The 25836-nt window shown below is 38.5% G+C and overlaps 1 protein-coding gene across 1 annotated transcript in view; it reads right to left on the reverse strand.

Annotated features, from left to right (window-relative positions):
- The window catches only part of TLN2 (talin 2), a 138429-nt gene that overhangs the window by 64679 nt on the left and 47914 nt on the right, over window positions 1-25836 (reverse strand). Inside the window, exons 4-19 of the mRNA XM_053954916.1 lie at window positions 24563-24733; window positions 21838-21935; window positions 21060-21189; window positions 19652-19804; window positions 18682-18824; window positions 17142-17269; window positions 12013-12076; window positions 9744-9848; window positions 9241-9396; window positions 8219-8320; window positions 5372-5448; window positions 3590-3770; window positions 2115-2228; window positions 1360-1468; window positions 476-684; window positions 235-333 (exon numbers count right to left, since the gene is read on the reverse strand). Coding sequence (XP_053810891.1) covers window positions 235-333; window positions 476-684; window positions 1360-1468; window positions 2115-2228; window positions 3590-3770; window positions 5372-5448; window positions 8219-8320; window positions 9241-9396; window positions 9744-9848; window positions 12013-12076; window positions 17142-17269; window positions 18682-18824; window positions 19652-19804; window positions 21060-21189; window positions 21838-21935; window positions 24563-24698 — 2004 coding nt within the window. The 5' untranslated portion in view covers window positions 24699-24733. The remainder of the gene's footprint in view (window positions 1-234; window positions 334-475; window positions 685-1359; window positions 1469-2114; window positions 2229-3589; window positions 3771-5371; window positions 5449-8218; window positions 8321-9240; window positions 9397-9743; window positions 9849-12012; window positions 12077-17141; window positions 17270-18681; window positions 18825-19651; window positions 19805-21059; window positions 21190-21837; window positions 21936-24562; window positions 24734-25836) is intronic.

Here is a 25836-nt window from a genome sequence, read left to right on the forward strand (position 1 = left end):
GAGTGGAAAAAGCTCTCCGTGAAGCATCTGTATGATGCACAGAACAAAGTAGGGGTTCCTATGAAATCAGCATTCTGTGATTGTGTAATTAAAATCAACTTCAAAATGGATTCAATTAGTATAGAGAAACTTCAGCATTTTCTAACCACACTTTGAGCAGCCTCGGTTTTATGCAGGGACCTCCTTATTACAAAACTGCACTGTTCTGACAGTGACAAGCAACCCCCTCATTACCTGGAACCTTTCATCTGTTTCATTCTCTCCAATTTGTCTCAGTAGCTCCCCACTGGCTTGTCCAATGCTTCCAGCTGCAGTCAGAACTGTCTGGCGAGGCTGGGAAGAGGTAGCAGTGAAATGCATTAATTCAAAGAAAATGAGCTTTACTTGCATTTTGTATTTCCTCAGGGAACTTGTGCATTAGTGTGCAAGCAATATGGCCAAAAAGAGGGAACCTGTGAAGTTTTTCTTTACTCACCTCTCCTGAAGTAGGTTGCACAGCCTTCAGCAAGTCTGAGACAGCACTGGCCAAGGTTCGAGCAGCTTTCAGGAGGTCTTCTCCACTTCCAACTTCATCATCCATGAGAGCAGCAAGAAGTTTCACGCCTTTGGACATCTCAGTGAGGTTGGAGGAGATGGTTGTAATTGCACATCCCACAGCAGTGTAATCAGTGTCTACTGGGTCCCCTGCAGAGCAAATGTTTTTCAATGATCAGAATGCTTTAGTGGCTAAAAGGGAAACAGCAGCAGCTACAACAAGCTACACTCTGGTGAGAGATAAAAGAGACATTTCAAGACAGCCAAGCAATGCCTACTAAGTAACGTGTCACTTAAAAAAACATTAGATTGCTATAAACTTTCTGATTTCTACATTTCTTCTGCAATAATCCATCCTCTAATAGAACGTTTCTTCATTCAATGCAATTTGCTGACAAGTCCACAGTTTCAGCCTCCTTCAATACTAAAAGAACCTAAGGCAATACAGTCTTGTCCCCTTTAAGCCACTCGCAGCTCCCTCAACCTGTAATTTGCTGAAGAAAAGCCCACTGTCAATAAAAACATAATCTCTCCTTAACAACTCCCAGATCAATTATGCTTTCTTGTAGTAACCTTGCAAATACTCTGTTGGATAAGCAAGCTACATTTTATCTTCACTGACTGTTACACCTTTAGAGAAACTGAAGCTAGAAAAAATTGTGTTGGGAGGGACACCAAGTTTGTTCCACACATCAATGCACTTAGCTATTGGTGTGTTTTAAAGAAAATTTTCTGCAGCTGCCCCATACTCAGTTCATATATTACTTGATTTAGATTAACAAATAGTTAGGAGACTGCAAGTAAATCCTTCCCATTGAAATTTACCTGCTGTAAGGTTAACAACAGATGCAGTTCCTGCAGTGATTGCATCAACCTGAGAGTGTATTTCATGTTTTGATTCATCAACCTTGTTCTGAACCCAAACTCTTGATGCCTGAAGAGCAATAATGAAAAGAAGAATTAAGGACTGCAGTGAGGTTCTCTAAGGCAAGATACTAGGTACATATCCCATTCCTTTGTGAACTTTTAAAAGGGAAACAGAAGGCAAGCAGCAGGCCCTTAAAGTGAAATATGAATGCAAGCATTTTCTTCTGTTGATTCATTCATTACAGATTTGCTCGCACATTTCAACAGCTGCCCTTTTAAGGTAAATGCCATAAGAAAGGCTAAACACTCTTGACTGACAGTCCCCCATAAGCAATAACCCTCTGGCTCTGTTCCCCTCCCCTAACCTGGATCATGAACAGCAGAATCATATTTTGTTCTTATTTTCCCTGTCTCTGAGAGGCAGTAAGTCCCACCATTAATACTGCCCATAGTTTGTGTTTAACTGTTCATATGCCACAAAACAATAGCATTCTAGGCAGGTTTATGCAAGGAAGTCTGCTACATCTGGTCTCAGGAGACTGATTAGAGTGAGCTGAACCACTGTATGTGAATTCCTTAAAGAGAGCACAAAAGTTTTACCCCATCTTAAGAGCGTTAGCAATATCACTTTAGATCTGGGGACATTGACTAAACTGGTCTGTAAACAACCCAAAGCCCTGAGGCTCATTTCTGTGTGGATCAGAAGAACTCACCATGTCCTGCCCCAGAGGTGGCAGGTTATCCACTTCACTGAGGTCAGCCTGCGCCTGCTGAACCGCGTGCATGCTGGTGTTGATGGTCCCCATCAGGGCCTGCTGAGCTGAGGTCTGCAAGGCAGAGCAAGGCAATGGCTGTGCTGTGCTCCAGAGGGCACTTCAAGCACAAGCCACATGTGCATGAAGAGACCCTGAGTGACAGCAGGGAGCTGTGGAGCAGGGCCTTGCCAGGAAGGAGCCCAGTGCTGGAGCAGTGTCGCCCTGATTTTCAAGAGTTTTCTAAAGCCTTCTGAGTTTACTTTCCCACACAACTTTCTGTAAACAACCTATTGTTTTGCACTTTTTCATAGAGGCGGAGAAATTTGATGTACAGGTAGTTTGTCCAGTGTCTTTGGAGAGGTGGCACGTTCACCCTCCAATCCACTGGCACCTTTTGAGAACTATAAAAGATTGGAGTCAGAGAAAATAAATTAGTCTCTTCATCGTGACCAAAGCTGTGGTGCGTCGTTTTTCCTTGTGTCATCTGGTGACAGAGCAGGTTCTCCTGAAGGGAACTGCAGTTCATAGGGGACCCCCAGTGGATCCAGTTTATCCTGAATGACTGCAGCCCACAGGAAGGACATGCTGGAGATGGGGAAAAGTGTGAGGAGCAAGGAGAAGCAGAGAGGGACTGTTACAAGTTGAGCACTCATGAGCAAGGAGTACAACAGTCAGAACTGAAGGAGTGAAATTGAGTCTGAGTAAAAAAAGGGGGGGGGGTGAGAAGAATTTTTAGTTTTCATCTGTTTCTCACCATCCAACTGTATTTTAATTGACAGAAAATTAAATTAATTTTCTCCAAGCTGACTCTGTTTTGCCCATGAACATAATTGATAATCTCCCTGTCTTTATCTTGACCTATACAGATATAAAGCTTTTTATAATCTTATATATCTTCCATACACACTTCTTTAGTCAAGAAGTAGGAGTGCCTGCTGGACAAGCATCTGGCAAACAGCCAAGGTCAATTCACTACATAGACTATACTTCTAGTAATATGTCATGATTTTAAGCACTGAGTATATTCTCTAAATGCTGTTTAGGGCTTGTGAAAGTCTCTCAATTTAAATGCAAAAAAGCTCTATCAGCTTTAAACTTGCTAAAAATTTCTAAGTTGGTGAGCTAGCGACAAGCTAGAAGTAAGCCGTATCCTTAATACTGTTTACTTTTGCCAGTCTTTAAACCTTTTTCTTTTTCCCTTTGAATACTAGTTTTAACTACTTATAAGTAAAGGCTGGAAGAGCCTGCTTTACAGAAAATGAGGAAATAAATCAAAAAGTGACACGCTAAATATTTAAGGGATACTCACAACTTATGTTTGGTAGAACAGTCAGGACACTGCAGCCAGGATTCCTGGTCTTAGAAATGCGTATAACACTCTGATTATTTGCTGCACAGACAGGTTTCACACACAAAACAAGGAGGTTTCTCACCAGAGGGGGCATATGTCCTCTGTGCATCTGGCCAGTGGTGACTTGCTGCTGAGGAGAAGGCATGATGCCAACATTGAAAGTCTCGGGGCCGCTGGAGCCAGAGCGCATCACAGCTGGCAGGGCCACGGAGCCATGCTCCACCTTCCCAGTCCGGTTAAACTGCTGCTGCAGGATGGTGGGTCTGGCAAAACGCAGCCAACACACAATTAGTCAGCTCCTGCAAATGGAGTTCTTTCAGCTGTGCTTCCTCTAGGATTTAAAATGCATTTCACAATGTTTGGAGAAGCTGAAAAACTTTATGGTTTTTCTTTCTAACCATTTTCTAACATACTGGAAAAAAGATAATCTGGGGCTTCTGGCAGATCAGTTATTAATAGCACTAATGAGCAGGCACCAAGGAAAGACGGCAATGTGCAGTTTTGTTAAACATGATACAATAGCTTTATCCCTTTTAGACACAGGGCAGACAGAACCAGAACAAGATTTATGGCATAACAACGGCTTTGTTTCAGTTGTACCACAGGCTGATCAATACAAAATAGAAGCATGAACCTTGTGGAGATCTTTTGCAAATACTACCTAGAACTGGGATAAAACTTAATTCTTCCCCCTTTATAAAACAAGCACACATAGTACTTGCAAATAATCTGGCAGTCCCCCAGATACTGGACTGAAGAATAATAAATAAAGTTACTGCCATCCACAGTCCTGAACTGCCTTGCCAGATATACTGCTCATATTTAAACATGATTCAACCTTTAATAGCTAGAAGCGTTGACAGAAATTCAGGCTGTAACAATAACACTCTGCTGAGGGAAAAAAAGTGATTTCAATTATGAAAGAATCTTGTATCTATCTACTACAAGCTTTGGGCTTCTCTGCACAGCACTTAACTAACAGTATATTCTGGAAGTGATTTGGAAAGGGCCGTGTCAAAATAAAGCACATCTGAACATGTGTGATTCATCAAAAGACGAAATTTCCCATAAGGCCACATGAAATACCTAACAAATCTATCTCACATAAACCGTAGGCTTAACAATAAATCAAATGGACTTTTCACATACACACTGCTGACATTGCCACCCTCAAGAGCTCCAAGAAAATACTTGAGTGGCTCATTACAGCTTATAATGTCACAAATCTCTTCTTGGCTCACTGCACAGAAAGATTTGACATTCCTTTTCAAGAGTGTGGCCAGCTCTACAGTTCTGTGTTTCCCTATATTCAGTTACTCTCCCTTTAAAACCATAACCTGACCTACTTGTACCAAACCCGTTCCCCTACCCACACCACACATCTGATAGGTTTGGCTGGTGAAATAAGCCAGATCTGCTCATAACACAGTGTACAACTAAACTGACAGGTGTCAAATCTACTGGAAACCATGGAACTAGCAGACACAAGCAACTAAAACCTTGTAAATCATACATGAAGATGAAAAAAAAATACTACAACTTTTCAGCTCTGCTTCATTATCCCTCTCCCTGCGCCAGCATTTTATTGAATTACAGCCTGAGTGCCTTTGTTCAAGAGTCAAGTTGATGGTGCCATTGCAGATTGCCCTAGCCAACAATTTTGTGACAAATATCTGCTCTTCAATCCTTGAATGAAGCTAGGAGCCCGCTGAATTGCCTGGGGACAGTACTTCCTTCTATTGAAATATTCTGTAGAAAACCATTCTTTAATAGTAATAACTGTACTATTTTGTTTGAAAAAGCTGGCACAGCTAAATGTGGCACACTTAAAAACAGACTATTTCCTCCTGTTGCATGCACTCACTTCTTAGGTGAAACAGATTCTTCCAACATGGTTGATTCCTCATCACCTTCAAGCCCAAATCTATCTTTACTTTGTTTCTGGAGGGGGTGAAAAAAAGATAAGTTAAACAATGTGCGGTGTTTCTTGCTTTCTCTCCACCATTTCCTTGCCATTTATCACAAATGTAAACAAATGACCTGCAGAGCCTTGTCTGGTGCTGAACACCCTGCTGTTGGGCAGTGAGTGACAATACAACCTCCCCCAGAGAAGAGGTACTCCTCAGCATTTAACAGCCCAGGTTCTAAACCCTGGCAGACGAAGCATGTAAAGGAAAAACTGCTGGTGCCTTTTTGAACAAAGGTATAAGGAAAGTGCTGAAGTGTTACTGTATGGTGCTACCTACTGATGCCTTAAGATTTTAGCCTTTATATTTTTCAAATTCTGTATGCAATACTGCTTAACTCTAAACTCCATATAAAATGTTAGTTACCTGTCTTCACATTTTGGTCAGACAAAACCATCCCTCTGGGCCTGGGATCCAAGGACACCCTACAGCCTCAGGCCCCGAAAAGTATAAACAAAAGTGAACTGCTGGGGGGAGCGAACTGGGGGAATACAACTTCATCTTCTGAAGCTGTAATTGGAGGATTAACCCCTGATATGTAAATGGACCAAACTTATATCTGTCTGAAAAACTCATGACCATCATCCATTTTAGGTGTAGTCCCTTGAGGAGGCTCTGTCTGCCCTTAATATACCTGAAGGTCGTTCATCAAATATATACACTTTTATTATTTTAACTTTGTCTGGCCTCTGTTTCTAGCCCAAAAAAGGCATCACTACTAGTAGGAAATACATACCCACAAGTAAAGACAATAAATTGAATACTGTCTCCAAGCCATTTTATCATAGGTACTTTAAAGTTCAGGACAGTCTGACTTCAGGCTGAAGACTGAGGCAGGAGTTTTTTAGTGCTAAGAGGGATTTGTAAATATACCTAAGGGCAGTAAGTCTAAACCACTAGAAACAACAGGAAACTACAAATCATAGAAATAGTGCCTTATAAAAAGAGTCTATTTCTTCTTGTTGCCTAGAGCAGAGAAACTGTGTGCTTTCCCTTTTGCTACATGATTTGCAGTCTGAGTCCATATAGATGAATATAAATAGAGGAGTATCCACTGTGACCTTCCATTCAAGAAGAACTCCTCATGCACATCTATATGAACACACAACTCTGGAGAAAGAAGTTCTTACTATTAGAGTTTGATTCTATGCATGAACTGAAACTCCCTATTTCTAGTCATGATTGTGCTTTACTTCTGTAATAACGTGAAGTAAAAAAAAAAAAAAAAGGACTGTTTTTAATTTAGATATATACTATTCAAGTTCTGGGTATTCTGTCAGCTAATTAATGACCTATCACTAAAATTGCAGGGCATGAGGGGTTGGGTGGAGTGGGGAGGAACACTATACTAGTAACACTTGAGCAGAAAAAAATGTACCTATCAATGCACACTGGAGAAAATGAGTTAGGCCAATCCAAACCACAGCAAGAATTAATAATATGCAACTGAAAGCAACAAACCCCACTTTGATGCATCCATTACAGAGATTATGTGGGCTCACAACTATGAACTGCAGCTTCTCATATGTATCATGGGTGTTTAGGATTTAACCTGTTTCTAATTCATTAATTTCAAACTGGCTGTGTCAGCAGATGGTAGAGAAAAAAATTCAAAGAACTGGGAGCTGGGAGTGGAAATTTGCACATTTGTATTCTATCAAGACAGAAGGCTGCTTTCATTTGGCACTAGACAAAAATGCTACTTTTGAATCAAGTTTTAAAGCATCTACAGAAACCAGCAATTTATTTGATGTTTATTAAACCTGAGCCTGACAGCCTCAGAGAAAAAGTTGTGTGATGAGTTCTGTGCGATGAATTCTGGCAATCCTCCTCAACCTTTTATTATGTAACCCTTAATGTTACATCCTACACTGCTCACACAAATAAAGGCAATAAATTCTTCTGGGCTACTTAACTTCGTGATTTCTTGCTGCTAAAAATCTATTACAGTAAAGAATGATGTAGTTTGAATGTCAATGAAGTAAAATTTTGACAATAATGAATCAGTGCTGTTCGGAACACCTCACTTTTCTATATAACATGCTTAGAATGGGGCCATTCAGCTCCATGTTTGTTGGCAAACTTCCCATTTTTTGCTGTTGCACTTGCTTGCTTGGGAATATTTTGAATACTGGAAATTCGTATCAGCCCTTCCTCTCTCCTGCCAGGCACATTCTATAAAAACAAGTTTCAAGGCAGTCTGACCTCTTCAGAAACACTGATTTTATCCCTCTCTGCACAACTGAGGTCTAATTCTTTGCTTTACTAATCCCAGTGGTTTTAAAGCAATGTACTGTTGGGGCTTTTTTGTTTGTTTTTCTGGCCTAAAACCTTCTCAACTTTGGTACATTATATACAAGAGCACCTGGACAACTATTGTGCAGTCCTGGCTGTAGTTTTAAATACTGCTTCGAAGGTCATTTCTTCCCATCTGATTCATCACTATAGCTTAAAAATCCATAACTGAAGCTTTGGACTCTTCCCTGGATATACACTCACAGCCATGAGGTCACCTTCTGGACAGAAAAACAAAGCCCAGGAGTGCTGCACTGAGCTTGACACATGCTAGGGATGTAATAAATAGCCTTGATTTTTCCAGAAGCAGTGCCTTACTTACAGGTAAAAATACATAATATCAAAACAGAAGATACAACACTGACTCCATGAGAGAAAAACTGCAGTTTGCACATATCTGAATTTTTGCTTTTTTTTTTTTGCTACATGCGAGGATGTTAATACTGTACCTTCTTTAGGATGATATCAATGTAACCTGCAATTAATTGAGAGATCTGTTCTCCTTCAGTGGTCTGTACTGAGTAATAGCTTTCCTGATATTCACCAAAATCCTGAAGAAAAAGGGGAAAAACCCCAAAACTTATTTGAAAGTGCAAAGTAAGTAAATGAAGAAACAGTACCAAATATGAGTGAGAAAATTCAAATTCTGAAATTCTATAGACATTTTATTACATACAACAGTAAGTTAAACTCCAAGATTCTAAACCTGTAAGTTCTAGAGGAGAGAAGATTCTAAGTCTGTATGCAAGACTGAGAAAAAGAGAGAAAAATGCATTTTATTTCAGTTTACTCACAAATGTTTCATAAATTGAAATGCCCAAGAGATACTTCATATCTAACTTTATCAGATTCAGTCAGTTGAGGATGAGGAACATTTTTTTTAGAATTCAATCCTAGAGCATAATCATTCATGCAACTGGAAATTAGATGCACATGTATCAAGTGAATGCAATTTTCTAGCTTCTGCCTCTTGCTCCATCACTTCAAACAACCTTTTCATATACAAAATGTATGTTGCAGTGGTCTCCTATTGACCAAATAATTAGCAAAATATCACATTCATGAAGCTTCTCTAAATTCATAATTATCAAACACATGAATGAGCCAGCTGACTTTGTTTATGTTTGTATCTTGCAAGTCACAAAGTACATTATGAGTGACAAGCATCATAACTATTTACACAAGTGTGAATGATAATACTTTCTTAACTGGTTCATTAGTTAGGCACAAACCAGATTCAAACAGTGGTTTGTTGAAAGATTTGAACAGTACTTCTGAGGAACTGGCCTGTCCTGAAGCACCAAACTACAGATTGAACCTGGACTACAATATGTGCCAATTTATTACTTGAGGATTCAGTGACTCCATAAGGCTAGAAAATTAGAGCTAGAACAACTTACAGTACAGAAACTGTTCAAAGTCTCCTAGCCACACAAATCCCTTGTCCTCTGAATACACACAGAAAGATTACCAGAGTGAAGCTTTTAGGTGAGGCAGCCCAGCGTTTCACAGTTGTCAGTGGCCATTCCTGCAACACTTCCTTGGTCTTCTCATCCACACGCATCACTGAGTCTTTGGTGACCCCCAGCAAACGAGGAACCAGCTTGTTTTTGCCTTTCATTTTTTCCTGTAACAAGGTGTGGAAGATTGTTTTCCACACAAATGTAGCTTTCCACAGGACAAAGGAAAAACAAGATAGAATATACTGACAAAGGGAAGCAACTGGCATGCAGACAGTGACAATTTAAAACTCCAGGCTTAGTTTATCTGTTTACAGACAATGATTTTCAAGCAATGCATGAACAAACTTCAGTGCATCTGCAGTGGTATTCAGTTCAAAAGACAACCCCTCTTCTCACTCCTCCAGGAAACTGAAATGTCTTAGAGGTCAAGGCAGCAAACCTTAGCTTAGAGAGGCACCTGAGATAATCCATAACCAAGGACACAGGATGGTCACAGCAAGAGCTATGTTACCTTAACAAGGAAAAACGACACCCCGTAGGTGCGCAAGGAACGCGCCAGCTTCACATACTTCACTTTGGCTTCTATTTCTGTCATCTCACCACAGTTTTTGTGCTCCTGTAAGAGAGTTCAGTACCAATTAACCAGAACCAAAGCTTTCTAGAAACAAACAAACAAAAAGGGCACAGCTTTTATCTATTTCAGGATGCTTAGTTCATAATCATTACAGTTAAAATATATGAAATATATGAAAATATATGAAAAAAATACTGTGTAGAAATGTTAGCAAAACTATCATATAATGCCTCACATCAGAGAAAATAACTAACCTGGGCTAGAACACTCCTCTTTGACCATCAACTATTCAATCTGTGCCTCAGACCAAGCACATTAAATCCGTTCTGGCACAGTTTAAAATTCTGTGTATTCCTGCTATTTGACACCATTAGGTTTCATACAATTAATGCCTCAGCTTTTAAGAGTTGTTTAAGTGTACCAGCACCCTTTTTTTCTTTTTTTTTTCTCCCCAGAAACATATTATTTATTCCTGCTTTGTGCCCAAAACTTCTGATTAATGACAGCCTCACACCTTGTACGTGACCATTTCTCATGTCTTGTAGGTACTTCCTATTGGCCATTATCGCCAGCTGCAGCCTGATCCAGAATTTTTTTCCATCACATGAAAATAATTCTACAGTTGAGGAACAAACAATGATTTTTCTGAATATTTCATCCTGAAATATTCAACTAAGTGCGTCTTGTAACTCAGTCTCTACTTATTATTTAAACAATTTGGTCATTAATAGATTGATAATTACGTGTAAGTAATGACAGGTAACCATCTTATGTATTTAAATTTCACCCCAACATCTGCTCTCCTATCCAGACCACTGTGCTGAAAACCTCATCCAAATGTCACTATTTAAATCCTGTTTGTGGGATTCCCTATCCCACTTCATCTTCCCCCTCACATGCTTCTCAACTGCTGGTTGCCACCTTTTTCATGCTGATTGATGGCAGCAGGGGGAGCACCAGGAACATGGGAAATGCCTTCTTATTCCACTTGTGCCCACCTCAAGAGTGGGGGAGCTTCCAAGGGAGAGCAACTTCCAAAGGAGAAGCAACTGCAACTCCAAAAACCTCTTTCATCCCAAGAACACAGGCTGCTCCCATCTGTCAACTTCAGCAGAGAACACAACCAAGACCCCAAAAGAACAAGAAGCACAAATGTTGCATCTGCCAAGCTCCAGAACTCCATGGCTCAGGAAACCGCTGAAGTTTTTTTCCAAAAGACAGCTCACATATTCTACCTTGTTGATGCTTTGCCCAGATCAGTGCCCTCATTGATGAGCTTCTGACCCATGCACTAAAGCACACAATGATTGAAACTACTCGTAGGTCATATCTGACATGGGCAAAAGCCCCATGCTATGAAAGCATGGCTGCAATACTCAGAAGTGAATGAATCTGGTTTTTGCTTAAACTGCAATGTCACTGCACATTGACTTAAAGGTGCACAGAAAAGTTTCAGACATACTCATCTACAAGTACTGAAAACTCAAGGTAGAACAGACTCACTGTGTTATAGGATTCTTCAGTTGGGAGTGTAGCAGACAAAAGAAAATATGTGACTCGTTCCTGCTCTTGAACTTGTATCCCTAGCTGAGATCACGGATCTCTGGTGTGTCCTTCCAGAAGCCCTGAGACTTCATCTCACCTGTTGACCTCGGAATTTTCCAATGTCCATTGTATTGCCAAACTTGTATTTCAGTGGGCAGAATTACCTGGTGCATCTAAAGCACTCAGACTCTGAGACCACTTCTAACAACATCAGTACATGTTCCCATTTATACTTAACTGCTCCAGTCTTTTACAATGGGGTGATTGCCACACACACCACTGAATTCAAGCATGAACAAGCAGAATTGAGGGTCACGTTTGAATGAGGCATGAAATTAAAACTGGCTTTCCTAAACATGTGTCTGTTTTAATACAAATATGCATCTTTATATTTCAATGCAACTGACAAAAAGATCCTAAAAATACTTAATTTTCACTCTCTCCATTTAACAAAGCACATTGGATAATAATCAGTAAAGAAAAAATGATCAGGACAATAAATCTGCTGAAGAAAAAAAATAAAAGCTATCAAATACTTCATTTTCTGATAGCTATATAGTTCAAAGTTCTTTGTATATATACAAAGTATACACCTGGGAATCTCAGATTTTTCTTATAAAGATAGTGAAACTATAGCAGGTTTTTTTAGCCTCACAATTACCTGAAATATTCTCTTTTCAGCCCCTCTTTGCTTGGTATATTCTTTAGGCAGGAACTCTTTCAGGCTAGGGAAAAAAAAATTCCATAGTTAAAGGCTCCTTCTTGTGGACAGATGCTTTCCATACATCTTTATTGCCACTAGGTCCCCCAGACTCCCTATTGTGGGTGTTAAATATCTCCACAACAAAACAAAACTAAGTAGAGCAAGAGGTTACCTTACCACTTGAGTTGCTGCCCCATGTAGTACCTTTTAATGTTTTGAAAATTCATCAAAAATAAACAATACCTGGGACACTTTCCAATTTTAAATTGTAGGATGTCTATCAGCAGCTCAGAGGGTTTCATACCTAAATGTAACTACACTTAGTGTAATCTGGGAGAAGGGGACATGGAGGCTTGAGCCAGCTCTGAGTTCAGACACTGCTGGAACTTCATAGCAGCACTTTGATTTACTGATGTGTGGGACCAAGCTCTTTCTCTGTGTCATCCAAGAAGTGTTAGAACAGTAATACTGTACTGAAGAACTAGACACTAATTTAAGTGGACACTTAACACCACTGTGTTGTCTCAAAGTAAAAAAAGAAGCAGTTTTAATTCCTGCAGCACTCAGGTTCTAAGGCTCTCAGAACATGGATTAAATTAAACGAGTTCAGCCTCCATGACAGAGTTCAGTCAGAAGGAATCCCTCAACACCTCATCTGTCTCTCCTTGCTGTACAATAAAATAAGCCTTTATCTCAGCCAGATTTTACCCTAACCTGAGGGCATATCAGCATTATGCTTTAACAAAAAACTGTTCTGGACTGTACCTTCCCATCTGGAATATTCTACTCTGATGAAACCATGTCATATATTCAGCAGGTCATTTTCCATCTGAAAAAACTTGCCCAGTTTAAATAATTAGTCTCTAAGGATTCCCCCTGCTTTGGACTATTAAGAATCAAAAGTATGACTGGACATTGACATCCTTATTCTTATTTATTCAGTAAACAAGCAATAGACTATACTAGGATACAAAGTTAGACGTTTTGAGAAGGATGGATTATTTTAAACAAGATTGGCAAAAAAATTGCTCAACTGTTCTGTGGGAGTTGCTTTGTTTTTGTATCTTGAGAGTGTTTTTGTTGGGTTTTTTGTTTATATTACTGTGCACTTTTTTTGTTTGTGTTTTTAAACACAAAAGACTGCCATTGCAGACAATCAAAAAATAGCGCAAAAAATACTAAATTTGGATTTTGTGCTTCAAAAATATTACTCAGTACTGAGATCACACATTTTGTCTTTTCCATAAAGCTCTAGCATTATAAAACAAAGTAAGAACAACTGCCCTTGCTAATCTTTCTTCTAATGTTCTCATACATCTCACTTATCCATGATAAAGAAATCTCTTCTTGGGGACTTATTTGCAAAGACACGTCATGGGGTAGGGAAGGCTGAAGAGTCACATTAAAACTGTAGATAAGGACTGAATACAGCTTATTATCTTAAAAAGCTTATGTATCTATTTGAATAGTGTATCCATTTATCTATATTGGTGTATCTATTATGAAACAACTGGTGATTTTATACAGAATTTCACAGGTTCAAACCAGTTTCGTTAAATTCAATTCCAAGGCAAATTAAGAAAATAACAAATCCAAACCTGAATTAAACAAAGTTTCATTCTGAAAATAGATTTATATAAACAAAAAAATCATAGCTATCAAAGCACTTTAAATTATCATCTAGTATTAGCTAATTTTCTCAGCTACCTGTATGCAGATAAACTATCAAAACCATTGCATTTTTAAGCTTGTCTACTTCATTTTTAATTAATATAACACTTAAAAAAACATTGCTAAGCAAACATTACTTGGAGCTTCATAAACAGCAAGAGTTAAGAAAACAACTTTGTGCTTTGTCCACTAAACACAATTGTAATACCCCTGCACATGTGGGTGGCAGTTGGATTGGAAGTTTTTTCCTTCTATCACCTTCCACTTTTTTTAAAATCAAGAGGCAACTGATCACCTCATCTGAAAGGGTGAAATGCCAGTTGTGAATAGACTGAAATGATTTTAACTCTACCTATAATCCAGATATTTTCTTTACAGACACAGTTTCACTTTATTTTGCAGCTTTTTAATGGAGCTAGCAAAAACAATGTAAATATCTTCTCATTTAACCTTCTTTAGTCCCTTAAATTACACATATTAGAAAGTGTACATTGAATTCAGTTAAAAAAAAACAGCTAATAGCAAGCAGGGTTGATTTAACTTGGTTTACACTGAGTTTCACCTTCCAGTTCCTTAAAAAGTTACCTAAGTGCCAACACTTTGATTGTTTCTCATTAGCACCAATGTGTTCTCAAAAAATACAGCTTAATTCAGCAAACTGGGTTAGATTCAAGAATTGAGCTCAGCATCAAGCTCACTTATCATTTGCAGCTTATCTGTTTGCCAGTGTGCTTGCAAAGAAGTGGAGGTGTGCAGTTTGAGGTGCTCCTTTCCTATCTGCAGATGAGCAGTGCAAGCTCTTTATTAGATATTCTCTCAGTAAATTCAGCCGCAGGGTACCCTCTGTATGTGCCATGCCAAACTAGTTCTGTACCACGAAGTGCACAAAGAAGGATAGTTTAATGCTTTCACAATTTACTTTGGCATGAACTTCAAGGGAATTCCAACAACCAATACCAATGTCTTAGCAAGATGCAGGCAAAAATCTTCATCTGTGCCAAGAATATTTTAGCAATTACAAAAAAGGATACAAAAGGTCTCTCTACACAAACATATTGTAGACAGGCAAACTAAACTAAGCTGTTTCCAAACAGTATAATGAAATACTACTGCTATTCTATCCTGTGATGGTTTTTGCGTGAGCTGACAGATTCTCCTTAAGGGAACCTGTAGCATCTTAAGGTTTCAGTGAGTGACTGGATACCTCTCAAATGTATTTCACATATTGAGCTACAGCATACAGTTTATATTAAACAAAACTACAGTCTTACTTGAAAAGCATCAGTGTTTATGCACCGAACAGTAGAAAATAGTTGGATGAAACTTTAAAAAAGCTCACTCTTTTGCAAGGGAATAAAAAAAACATGAAGTTTTTTTTCCTGAAAGGATAAGAGATGCATCTTCAGAAAAAAATAATGATCATTTAACTACACTATTTCTCTATATTGTTCATAGTGAGTCAGGATCACTTGGCTCACTTAGACTCACAAAACAAAAGCATGAGGTTTCACAACAAGGCTGTCATGATGGCTATGTAAAATAAAGGTATCACTACTAAATCATAAACATGTACACTTCAAATTAGGAGACAATGACCAGGGACTTACGGTTCTGGAGCAGGTTCATCTACAGAGGAGAAAACTGAATTACCTCCAAATGAGAAATGCTTAATTTTATGAAACTGATTAAACACCAGGACAGAGAGCAATTACACTTGGTTACCTGCCAAGTTTGGTTCAAATACAATCAAAGCCCTAAATGAAAATAAAACAAGAGCAGAGAAAAATGCCCTACAGAATATAAGAAGGTTCTGAATTTTGGAATTCTGGTTCAAAATGGTTTCCACTGGAGTAACATTATTTTTCTAACAGACTGTTCAGTTACTTATACCTTTCATCTCTATTAGGATTAAAAAAAGATATGCATGCTATATGAGTGATGGCTGTTTCATGATGGGCTCCAAACTATCCAGCACTGCATAAAAAGTAGAAGTGTCATCCAGCCAGCAGCTTCATACACCATAAAACACACTCACTACACGGGGCGTAAAAAAAAGAAGAGAGAAAAACTTTCCACTGAAAAAACCCAGCAGTACATTAGAAAAGCCTAAAAAAATTAAGCAACTAAACGCTGTTCAGCAGTCTGCAAAAGCCACTGGTTAAGCTTGTGGGAAATTACTGCTTTAAAAATTAAACGCAACTATTTCTGGGATCATCTAACTCTTGAAATCATTACCATGACACAACATTATCTTATCATGACATAATATCCCAACAATTTGCTGCAGGAATACTCTTCAGTGAGTGGAGTGAGAAGGAAAGAATAAGCAGACAATGGACAAATACCAGAGAAAGATTGTTGTGTAACTGGTCACAGTTCTAGGAAATTAAAACCAGGGGTACACTGAAGCTGTTACACTGGGCCCCTGTAATTCTTAGACACCAGTAGTTCTAATAGGAACGATTTGTGGGTCAATCAGGAGCAGTCAGACAGTAAAAAGAAAAGCATAACTGAACTGCTATTTCAGGAATAGACTTCAGAAGTGAAGTGTTTCAAACAACCAGAGCTGCAGCACTGCACATTCCACAGCAAGACACCACCTCCAAGTGATTCCCTGAGATACCATAAACCCCAGAGCAGCTCACAAAGGAAGCCTGAGGTAGCACTAAACAGTCTGCCAGTGGAACAGGACAGAAACCAAATATGCACCTATTGTTCTGTGCCTCCAATTAAGGTATTTATGAGCCTCATATGTAGGCAAAGCTTGATGGACTGGGCAGTAAATAGCTCTCTTTTACCTTCCTACATTGCTTTCCTCAGACTTTGGCCCTTGATTAATTCTACTGCACGTAAACCAATCAGAAAATCCAAATCAGTAGAAAAATGGGACATCTAAATGCCCTTAACTTGCCCTCCTGATAGCAGTAAATTAGGTATCACAATAAAGATTAAAGGATGAGCCACTTGTAAGCAGGACTTCTGTCCATGCCTGAAACAAAGAGCACAGTTCTATAATTCCATTCATACAACACCATGAGATGTTGAATCTGACCAAGTAATTAATGCCACTAAAAAGTTTGGAAAATTTAATTTCTACACACAGGAGTATTCACTTTATTCAAATGACAAAACTTCTTTCCACCCTTGTACTTTCCTGGTACCAAGTGTGTACTTAACTGGCACTCTGGGAGGAGACAGTGCCCTTATTAGTGCTGTCTAATAAGCCACTGCCAAAGGTCCCCTCATCAGCTGAGGCTGCCAATTTGTGCAATAAAGCTCCTTTCATTGGGAGATTTGCTATTGAAAATAGACAATCTGATTACCTCTGCTTGGAGTAATAAAATGTGTTTAATCTGTGACAACTCAACATTAGTTACACTTGACGTCACCCAAATTTAGAAGTTAGAAGTGTTTACTCTAAAAATCCAGGTTTATGTTTGTGTTCTACATGAGGTCCAAACTGGATCTGTGCTTGAAAGCCTCCAAATTCACAAGCCTTCTCAAAGGAGACAGGATGGGAGCCATTCAGAATGTCATCACGAGCCTAGAGGAGACAAACAAAGATGTGTGAGAGACACCTGGACAACTAATCCATCTCAAATTCCTTGAAAGCTTGAATACAGCCAGCAATACATCCTTTTCCTTCTGAATGTCTTTATTATTCCATTCTGGATGTACATGTGACTAATAAAACAAAGGGCTAGATTTTTTCATTGTGAGTATCTATGGAGAGTTATTGAAGCTATAATTGTATCAGCTTTGATCAAAAAGAGAATTTGACAGCCATTTCCTGATGCATGTGTAAATAAAATACAACCTGCACATACACTTCTGTCTATGTGCACAGATATGTACAGATGCATGTGTGTGCAAATACACACATGGAAAAGCTTTCATCCCACTGCCTCATACAGGGGGAAAAATATCTCCATAATTATTAGGTAAAAACAAAATCACTGTTACAGATACAGCAACAGGGACAGGCACGCAACATTCTTCTTCCTTCTGTGCAATTGTCATCATTGAAGATGACAGGTTTTATAGCTTTGGCAGTAAAAGACTCACCTACCCATAGACAAAGCAATGGCAAAGCATTATCAACATATACTGTCATACCAGCCTGAATGAAATATTTTAGTTGCAGGAGAACAGCTCAGTGTGATAGTCCTCTAAAATACTTCAAAAAGGTACTGCTGTTCTACAAGTAAGAGAACCTTACCTTTTGCCTCAGATTTTTAAAATGTAATTTATAGCAATATCAAGTATAACAACAGCATATTCCATTAAACTTTCAATTTTTTTTTCCTTTTTAAAAAAAACCCCAAAACTTTAACAAAGAGTTTAAAGCCTACTTTTTTTCAGACTGAATTGCAGGCAACTGCAATGGCACTTTCAGCTAAATATTATCGTCTGCATAAAGCTCCTCTGATAGTTTAGGAAACCTGTCTAGATGGATTCCTACTGTGTTACATGACATGGTCCCTTTTTGATGGAAAGCCTGCCTGCCTTGTGTGCTGTTTGGTTGAAGATTGGAAAGGAGTGCAGAAGAAGCTCTCACACTGATCAGGCAGAAGAGAAAAAGACATGAGAAACGGAAAGCTGTTCACAAGACTGACCTGAGATTCCACATGACACAGACAGCACCATCCAGAGAAGAGAAGAGGGAGAAGAACTAAAAAGAGCAATATGGGACTGAAGGCATGTACCAATTTTAAGGAAGCAGGATGTGAAAGCCAGTGGAGTTTGGCTCAGTGTTCATCACTGGGTTAAAAGTATTTGATTAAAAAAAAAATTAGCAAAGCCTCTGTACCATCATGTGTTTTTGGAGGGCTAGACAAAAGAACAAAACTAAAGCACATCCAGAACAGGAATTCTAGAAGATGGAGTATTTGAGCAGCAAATTTTTTCTAATTCACCTACATGGGTTTCCTCAGACAAGGTAGACTCGTACTGTACCTGAACATAAAGCAAATTAAGCTGAACAGGATCTCTTGAATCTACATTCTGGTCTGAATAAAAGAACTTCCGTCTCAAGAGCAGTGTTTCGTTTTCATCCACTCCTTGCTCTCTGAAGGTCCGGCTGTGATCCAGCCAATTCACTGCAACAGAGCCACAGACATGCACACTGTTAAATCTGCACTGCTGCCAGTGGTAACAGCCCTTGTGAAACTCATGGGAGAATTGCCTTTTCCACTGGTGGGGGAAAACTCCACAAGAAATGTTACTTTCATTTCTGGGGCTAGTCATCAGTGCTGAAGGTTTGCTACAAATGCTCACACAAGCAGCAGTGCTGAGAAACAAGGATATACTAGAGCATAATATTGAAGAAACAACTAGAGTAATGTTTTACCACTAAATTTAGATCTTAAAAGATTCACAATAAAATAAGTTCACCACATTTTAGCTCTAAACCAAATGATTCTGTTTACCTTTCTTATCCCTGAACACAATTTTAAAACATCTTCCTGCCACTTACAGTTAACCTTAGTGTCTTACAGAAAAAACAGTTATCATGACCTAGCACACAAAACAAATCAAATACTCTCTTAGTTCTTTGGCAAACTTCACTTACAGTTAAAACTTATATATTCAAACTACCATTTGATGGCTTTCAGTAGGCATCATTTATTAAACATCCAACTTCAAAATGAAGGGACAAAAACAACCCTTCACACTGAAGTTGGAATGCCCCTACCAAACACATACCAAAATGCACTTCAAAACACCTGCTAACTCTCAAAGGCATTAACTTATCCACTCATTTAATTAAAAAAAAACCTCAATTGCAGACAGCACTACATAAAAAAGGGATGCAAAATACAGCCAGGAATCAACTGAAACACAATGAATGGCCACTGCTTGGCTTCTTTGCATTATACTGTGGAAAGATATTAATAAAAAAGTTTCCCTGGAACACATTACTCACAGTCATCATCCGTGTGAAGCTTTGCCTTCAGTTTTTCCATTTTTCTTTCATCACGTAACAGTGTCCTGTCTTTCTTAAGTGTTCCTGTACTCTCCTCTTTCTTCTCTTCGATGCTCTCCTGGATTAATGAATATTCCTCATAATTTGTTATTCCTGGAATTATAAATAAATCCAATATCTGACCTCATCTTTCCAATACATGATTTCTTTGTCATATGCTGCATTTGCCACTTTCAGAAAGGTATTAAGTGTAAGGTATTTTTTTTCTGCTGCCTACCAAGAGAAGCTGCCAGTTTAAAAACATGATGGAATGTAAAATAACAGTAAATTTCAAAATGGAGACAGGCAATAGTAAATTTCATGGATGCCTACAATTGCTTCCTGAGGACTGAGTAATTTCAGCTTACCCATGATGTAAAAGAGATGTGGCAGAGCCAACTGAGGAACAGAAAGAATGTGAAATTTATGATTTTTTTGTTTAAAGTGCTATGACTCAACTCTTCCTGTGAATTTTACATGAAACTGAATGAAAAATCAGTTCAAAGTATTTAGCATATATGCTAAGTTGTTCCCATTTCTTTGTTCTGTTTGGGAAAGCATGTTTATATTACACCAGACAGCAAATTAGATGCTCACCTATGAATGTCATGACCACATTCATGACAATAAGTCAAACTAATTTTTGAGGTAAATTAGTAGCACATTAGAATCCAACATACAAAACCTCAAAACTGAAATAGATGATTCACTTTCCAAGTAAAGCAACATAAATCAAATTAAGGCCACTTGAACTCTAAATTAGATTTAAGAACTGTTTTAAGACTTATCAATCCATGTTGGATGCATACTTGTAGTGAGTGTATTAAATACAAATTTGTTTTTAAAAATGTCTATTTAGCTAAGTATTGATACAGACTACAAGCAATATGACACATTTTTGACCAACTGCTCTGGATGGCTTCTGTATGTTATTTTTACAAATGATACAATTTTGTGATCAACTCTTAATCATAACAACACTAAGTCCTAAGCTTGAGAACATTTCAAGGTCAGCATTGTTCCTCTTTTAGCCAATTAACATTGAGCATAAATTCAGTTCTAAACCTCTACCTCATAGCAGGAAAGAGTATGTAAATGTAATGTACAATAAAAGATTGGTACCTGTACTGTTGGGGAACTTTGTGCCTTCAACTGCTAAATCCTGAAGTCTAAGGATACAGCTGACTCTCTACAGACTTTGATAAAACCTGGACAACAGGTTTCAAGAAAGTGTTTGGTAAGTAGTAACTTAAAACAAATTTAAATTTTTCACATGTATGCCAGTTTCTAGCCACATAACATCCTAACAATCAAAATTTAAATATGACAGAAAAGCAAATTCTTAAGCATGTGGGTCCCAAAACCTTACCTATCCTGCTGCAAATGGTAACCAGCAATTCACCCACTGTTTTAGAATCATCCACCATGACTGTTTTCACTGAACCATCCAACATACGTATTTTCTGAGGTCTCTGTTTCTTTTTGTACTCCAATATATCCTAGGAAGTAAACACAACTGTTTCTAAATGCTTTTGGAAGCCACCACAAGCCAAGCCATTACCTTAGATGCCTAAAACAGGATTCCCTTCCTGCCCTCCAAGCTAGATTTTTCCTTTGTTACAGTATAGACAAATGTACTCATTTCATAAACTTGAGCAGTGACTGCTTTTAGATCTGCCAATGTCAATTTTCAAGGACTGTCCTAAGTGGCAAGACCTGGTCAGGGCAGAATAGACCAAAGTACCTTTGTGCTGTGAAATCTAGTCCAGCATTTCAAAAAGACTGCAACGCTGTGGTTGCAGCAAGCTGGCCAGAACATAAGCCAGTATGACCTCACCACCTCCAGTATACAAGAAACCAACTCTAACACAAGGTCACATCAAATATAAAGTATATAACCAAAGTTATTTTTCAACTTTCTGTTAATCATTCTGTGAAGACACTACTGACCACAGTAGCTCACAGGCACAACCTGAATGCAGGAAAAAACTGATATCTGAGGCACAGCAAGGAAGAGGACTAGGTCAAGTTCAGGAACAGACTCAAGACCCTCCCAGCCTTCCAAATGCTAAACATTCTCCTTGCTATTTAGGAAGCAAGTTTTCTAAGAACATGATGATGAAGGAAGCAACAGACTTGCACCATACCCCATTTCTCAGCATGTAGTAATCCAGTGTCCTTCCAGCCTCCAGCCATATACCTTTTCGAGGATCATCATCTGACAGGAACAATCCATAGTCAGAGGCTGTGGGACAGAAGAGACAGAGACACATTGAAAAATATCAAACCTAATGAAGCAAACGTGGTTTTATTCAGGGCTATTCAGATTCAGGGTTAAGCCTAAATTATACTTACCTTCCATTCTTAATAAATTTGGATAGAATATTTTCCTGTGCTTAATGAAAAATTTAGTTTAGCAGCAGATAGCAGGGTGCATTAGGCTTTACAGAAGACTTGAAAAAAAGCTTCACTAAGCCATCACATCTTCGCATGTCACATCTACTGTGTATTACATTTGTAACTACTTTTTTTTGAGACAACCTTTTTTAAATGTTCACAGGTCCTGTTTTGGAATTGACTAACCAAAAATATAAGCACGTTTGGCCTTAACCACAGTGTACTATTTCAAGTGGCAGCTCTATTTTCAAAACACAGATTGCTTTCAACCCTCCACAAAATGAGTTTATTATAAACTTGGGAATCTTTCGGGTAGATGATTCAGGTTTAGGTATTTAATAATATACAAGGCTTCCAGAATTATATCCATAGAAAACACAGCAAAAACTTCTATCTTTTGAAGGCTAAACAATGCAAATTGATTCTTTCAGAAGTAAATGATAAAATTTTCACTGCCACACAAAACCAAACCCAGGCTTAGGTTTTAAAGACTAAACTCCAGATACACAAAATGAAGTGTCATGACTGTTACTTTAAGGCCTATCGATATGCATGAAGAACCAATATAGATTGTACTTCACAAACAACAAATAACCATTCAGCAGAGGCTGCTCTGTTTGCAGTTCTGCAGGTTAAGCTAATGCCCCTTCTCATGGCCAGCAGTGCAGAGTCTGCTACAGCAGCTCTGGGCCCTACCTTGTTTACTTTCAGCCATGTGTTAGGACCGTTTGGCCAGAAAGCCAGGTAAAAATACCTACAATTTTTGGATATTTCATCCTTAAATGCCATGTATAGCAATAATTTACATTTAACAGCATTTACCTTAAACACATGATTACTTATGCAACTACATAAAAGATCTTAAACATAATTGATAGAAGTGCAACTGACAGATAGCCAATTTAAAAGGAAGAACCCTTCCACAAACAACTAAGAAAGATGAAAAACTTTCCCGGTTGACCTTAATTAAAAACTCCCCTGAAAGGTCAAGTGATCTGTACATATAGGGATATTTATGATACAGATTCAGTACAGAATCACTTCTGTAAGATTTTAGAAATTGTGCTTATAAATAGGTTGTGACCTTTAGAAACAGACAAAGTGCCTTGCACAGAGCACAGAAGTACCAAGGAAGCACAGACTGCTCTGATACTCATTTGTGGTGCATGCACCTGGTAATGAAACAGCAGGAGCAACTGGCACAAGAAAATCATGGCCACATTTGTGCTGGGACCAGGCTTGTGGGAGAAGTGAAATGTGCATAGCTGACAGCCATAAGTATATTTTCTGCTGTGCAGAACCAGTTTGTCAACTGTACTATACCCCTGTGAATCTTCTGAACCAACAGGCAAACACACACATATTAACAGCCACCAAGAAAGGGAAAGGATATGTTGGAAACATTTCTGTTCATTACTCAATCTCATTTTTTGAAGACTCTTAGTGCACTGCAATCATAAGTAATGGAAAAGCCCTACTATAAAATCTGAGAACTCCTTGGCTTTTCTTTGAGGTTCATGATGTTCAGGGATATTTATCACTCAACATCTCCCAATTTAACAGCTGTCTACAATCACAGCCTTGAGAGATCAGCATGGTAAAAATGCACAAGTTTTATCTGACAACTGAAGCTCTGTAACTAGATTTCCAAAGGACTCCTGCAAAGAAGAAGCAATTCTCAGTAATAGTAAGGAAGTCCATTACTAGGAAGTTTTTCTAACAAGCCAAGATTTTTGAAATGGCTGTAAAGGTTGAGAGCTTAAACCTCAATAAACAGCCTGCTTTAAGAATTACATTCCAGTAGCATTATATACAATACAGCACCAAAGGGCTTTGAAGTATCTGAATTTTTTGACAAGTTTGGCTGTGTTAAAACCAGATCTTTTGTCCATGGTGTTTCCCAGTCTGTATTCACCTGATTTGCTCAATAGATACAGAGACAGTTACATTTGATTAACATGTAGCACCATGGTAACTATGGTATGCACAGCATGGTGATGATTTTAATTATTAACCAGTTTCAAACATTTCTCTTTGCACATTTTGGAGGTGTCCAGCCATTCTTTTGTAATTTGTGCTGTCCCTTCCTTTGCTGAGGCACTAAGTAAGTCTGCAAAGATTTTCTTAGAACACATTTCCAGAAACACTGCTTTAAGTAGGTAATACCAAAAAAATGCTCTCCAAGCAGGAGAGCAACTTCTCGTCTTTTAGGCAAACAAGATATTTATTAAGAAGTTGAAGTTTGACTAAAAACATCCATTGTAGGACAAAAGGAAGAAAAACAACTCAGCTACTTTCTGTCACTTAGAAATCTATTTGCACTTGTTTCCTTTCACTCCAGATCCCTACAACTTAAATTAAAAAACAACCAAACCCTCCAACATAAAAAACAGGATAATGTCAAAAACCCCTCTGGGTTCATGTCCATTTTCAATTCAGCCAATGAAGTGGGTAAGGACACATTCAGGAGCTCACCTTGCCCTGTTTGAGCCTCTGGCACTCGCTCACGAATAACTCGGCAGGCGTCATACACGGCAGTGGATGGCTCAAACTGCATCGTCTTCACCACGTTGCACTGACGGACACAGATCTTCAAGGAAAGAGCTACCATGGTGCCAAGTCTCTTGCAGGTTCCTACTAGAGTACCTGAAAAAGCAGTAATGGCATTGTTGCTTACCGTTTTTCATTTAATGCTTTAATATAATCAGCTTTTCATTAAACAAATTAAACTAGTTCAGTAGAATTACATTTATTCAAATGCACTTCTGTATAGAGTCTCATTAGTATCATCAAGCTAGAAACTAGCCAAAACATGGTGTAACATTTTCTTCGTGTAATGGAAACTCACTTTTCAAAAACTTGTGTACACATGCTAAATGTTCATACTTTCTTTGAGGTAGGTTAAAATGGTGCAAAAAACCAACACACATATTGGTTATATTGGCAACATATTTACTGCTGACAGAAAATTATTTTTCTCTCACCATACATTTTTATTTTATCATCTAGACTAGCTTGTAACCAACAGCTTAAAATAACAACTTCATCAAAAGTAGGATTTTCTTAGCACATAACTACTCTTTCCTGAAGATTCTGAAGTGTGCAATATAGTGTTATGGTTTTTCTCAAGTCTCCACATAGACCTGCTAGATGTTTTTAGCCGGTTGCACAGCTACAGAGAGCTTCAAGAATGAGTTATTTTTCATTTCAGCTATATTTCAAAAACTACACCAAATCTGACAGCATTTTTTTACAGAAACAGGAAGCAACAGATGCTTTTTGTATTGTTTCATTTTGTAGATAGTCTGGGTTTTGTCTCCAGTGTCTTTCCTTGCTGTTTTAACAGACCAAACCACTCTTCCATCACTAGACTTTCCACAATGATCTCCAAGAACTCTTCAGAACTTAAATCCATTCTCCATAAATACAGAATACACTAGAATCCCCAGATAATTTCTGCATAAAGTGTTTTTTTAAATATTAGTTTCCCAGGGGATCCTAGTGATTAACTTGAAGAGCTGGAAGATTATTTTCCTCAGGTTCAGGGGCCTGACTTTACTTTTCATCTGACCCATATCTCTCACAACTGCCAATTCCAGAGTGCCTGGCAGCCCAGACTGCCTCCAAACCCGGCATCCCTGATGAGCCCCTGCTGGTCACCAGGACTGCATCCAGCCTGGTAAGGATGTCTATCACCTGCTGTACAAATTACCCCCTCTGCACTCCCAGAGCCTCCTGGACTGCCCTGG

Source organism: Vidua chalybeata, chromosome 13 (assembly GCF_026979565.1).
Source record: "Vidua chalybeata isolate OUT-0048 chromosome 13, bVidCha1 merged haplotype, whole genome shotgun sequence".
NCBI lineage: Eukaryota > Metazoa > Chordata > Aves > Passeriformes > Viduidae > Vidua > Vidua chalybeata.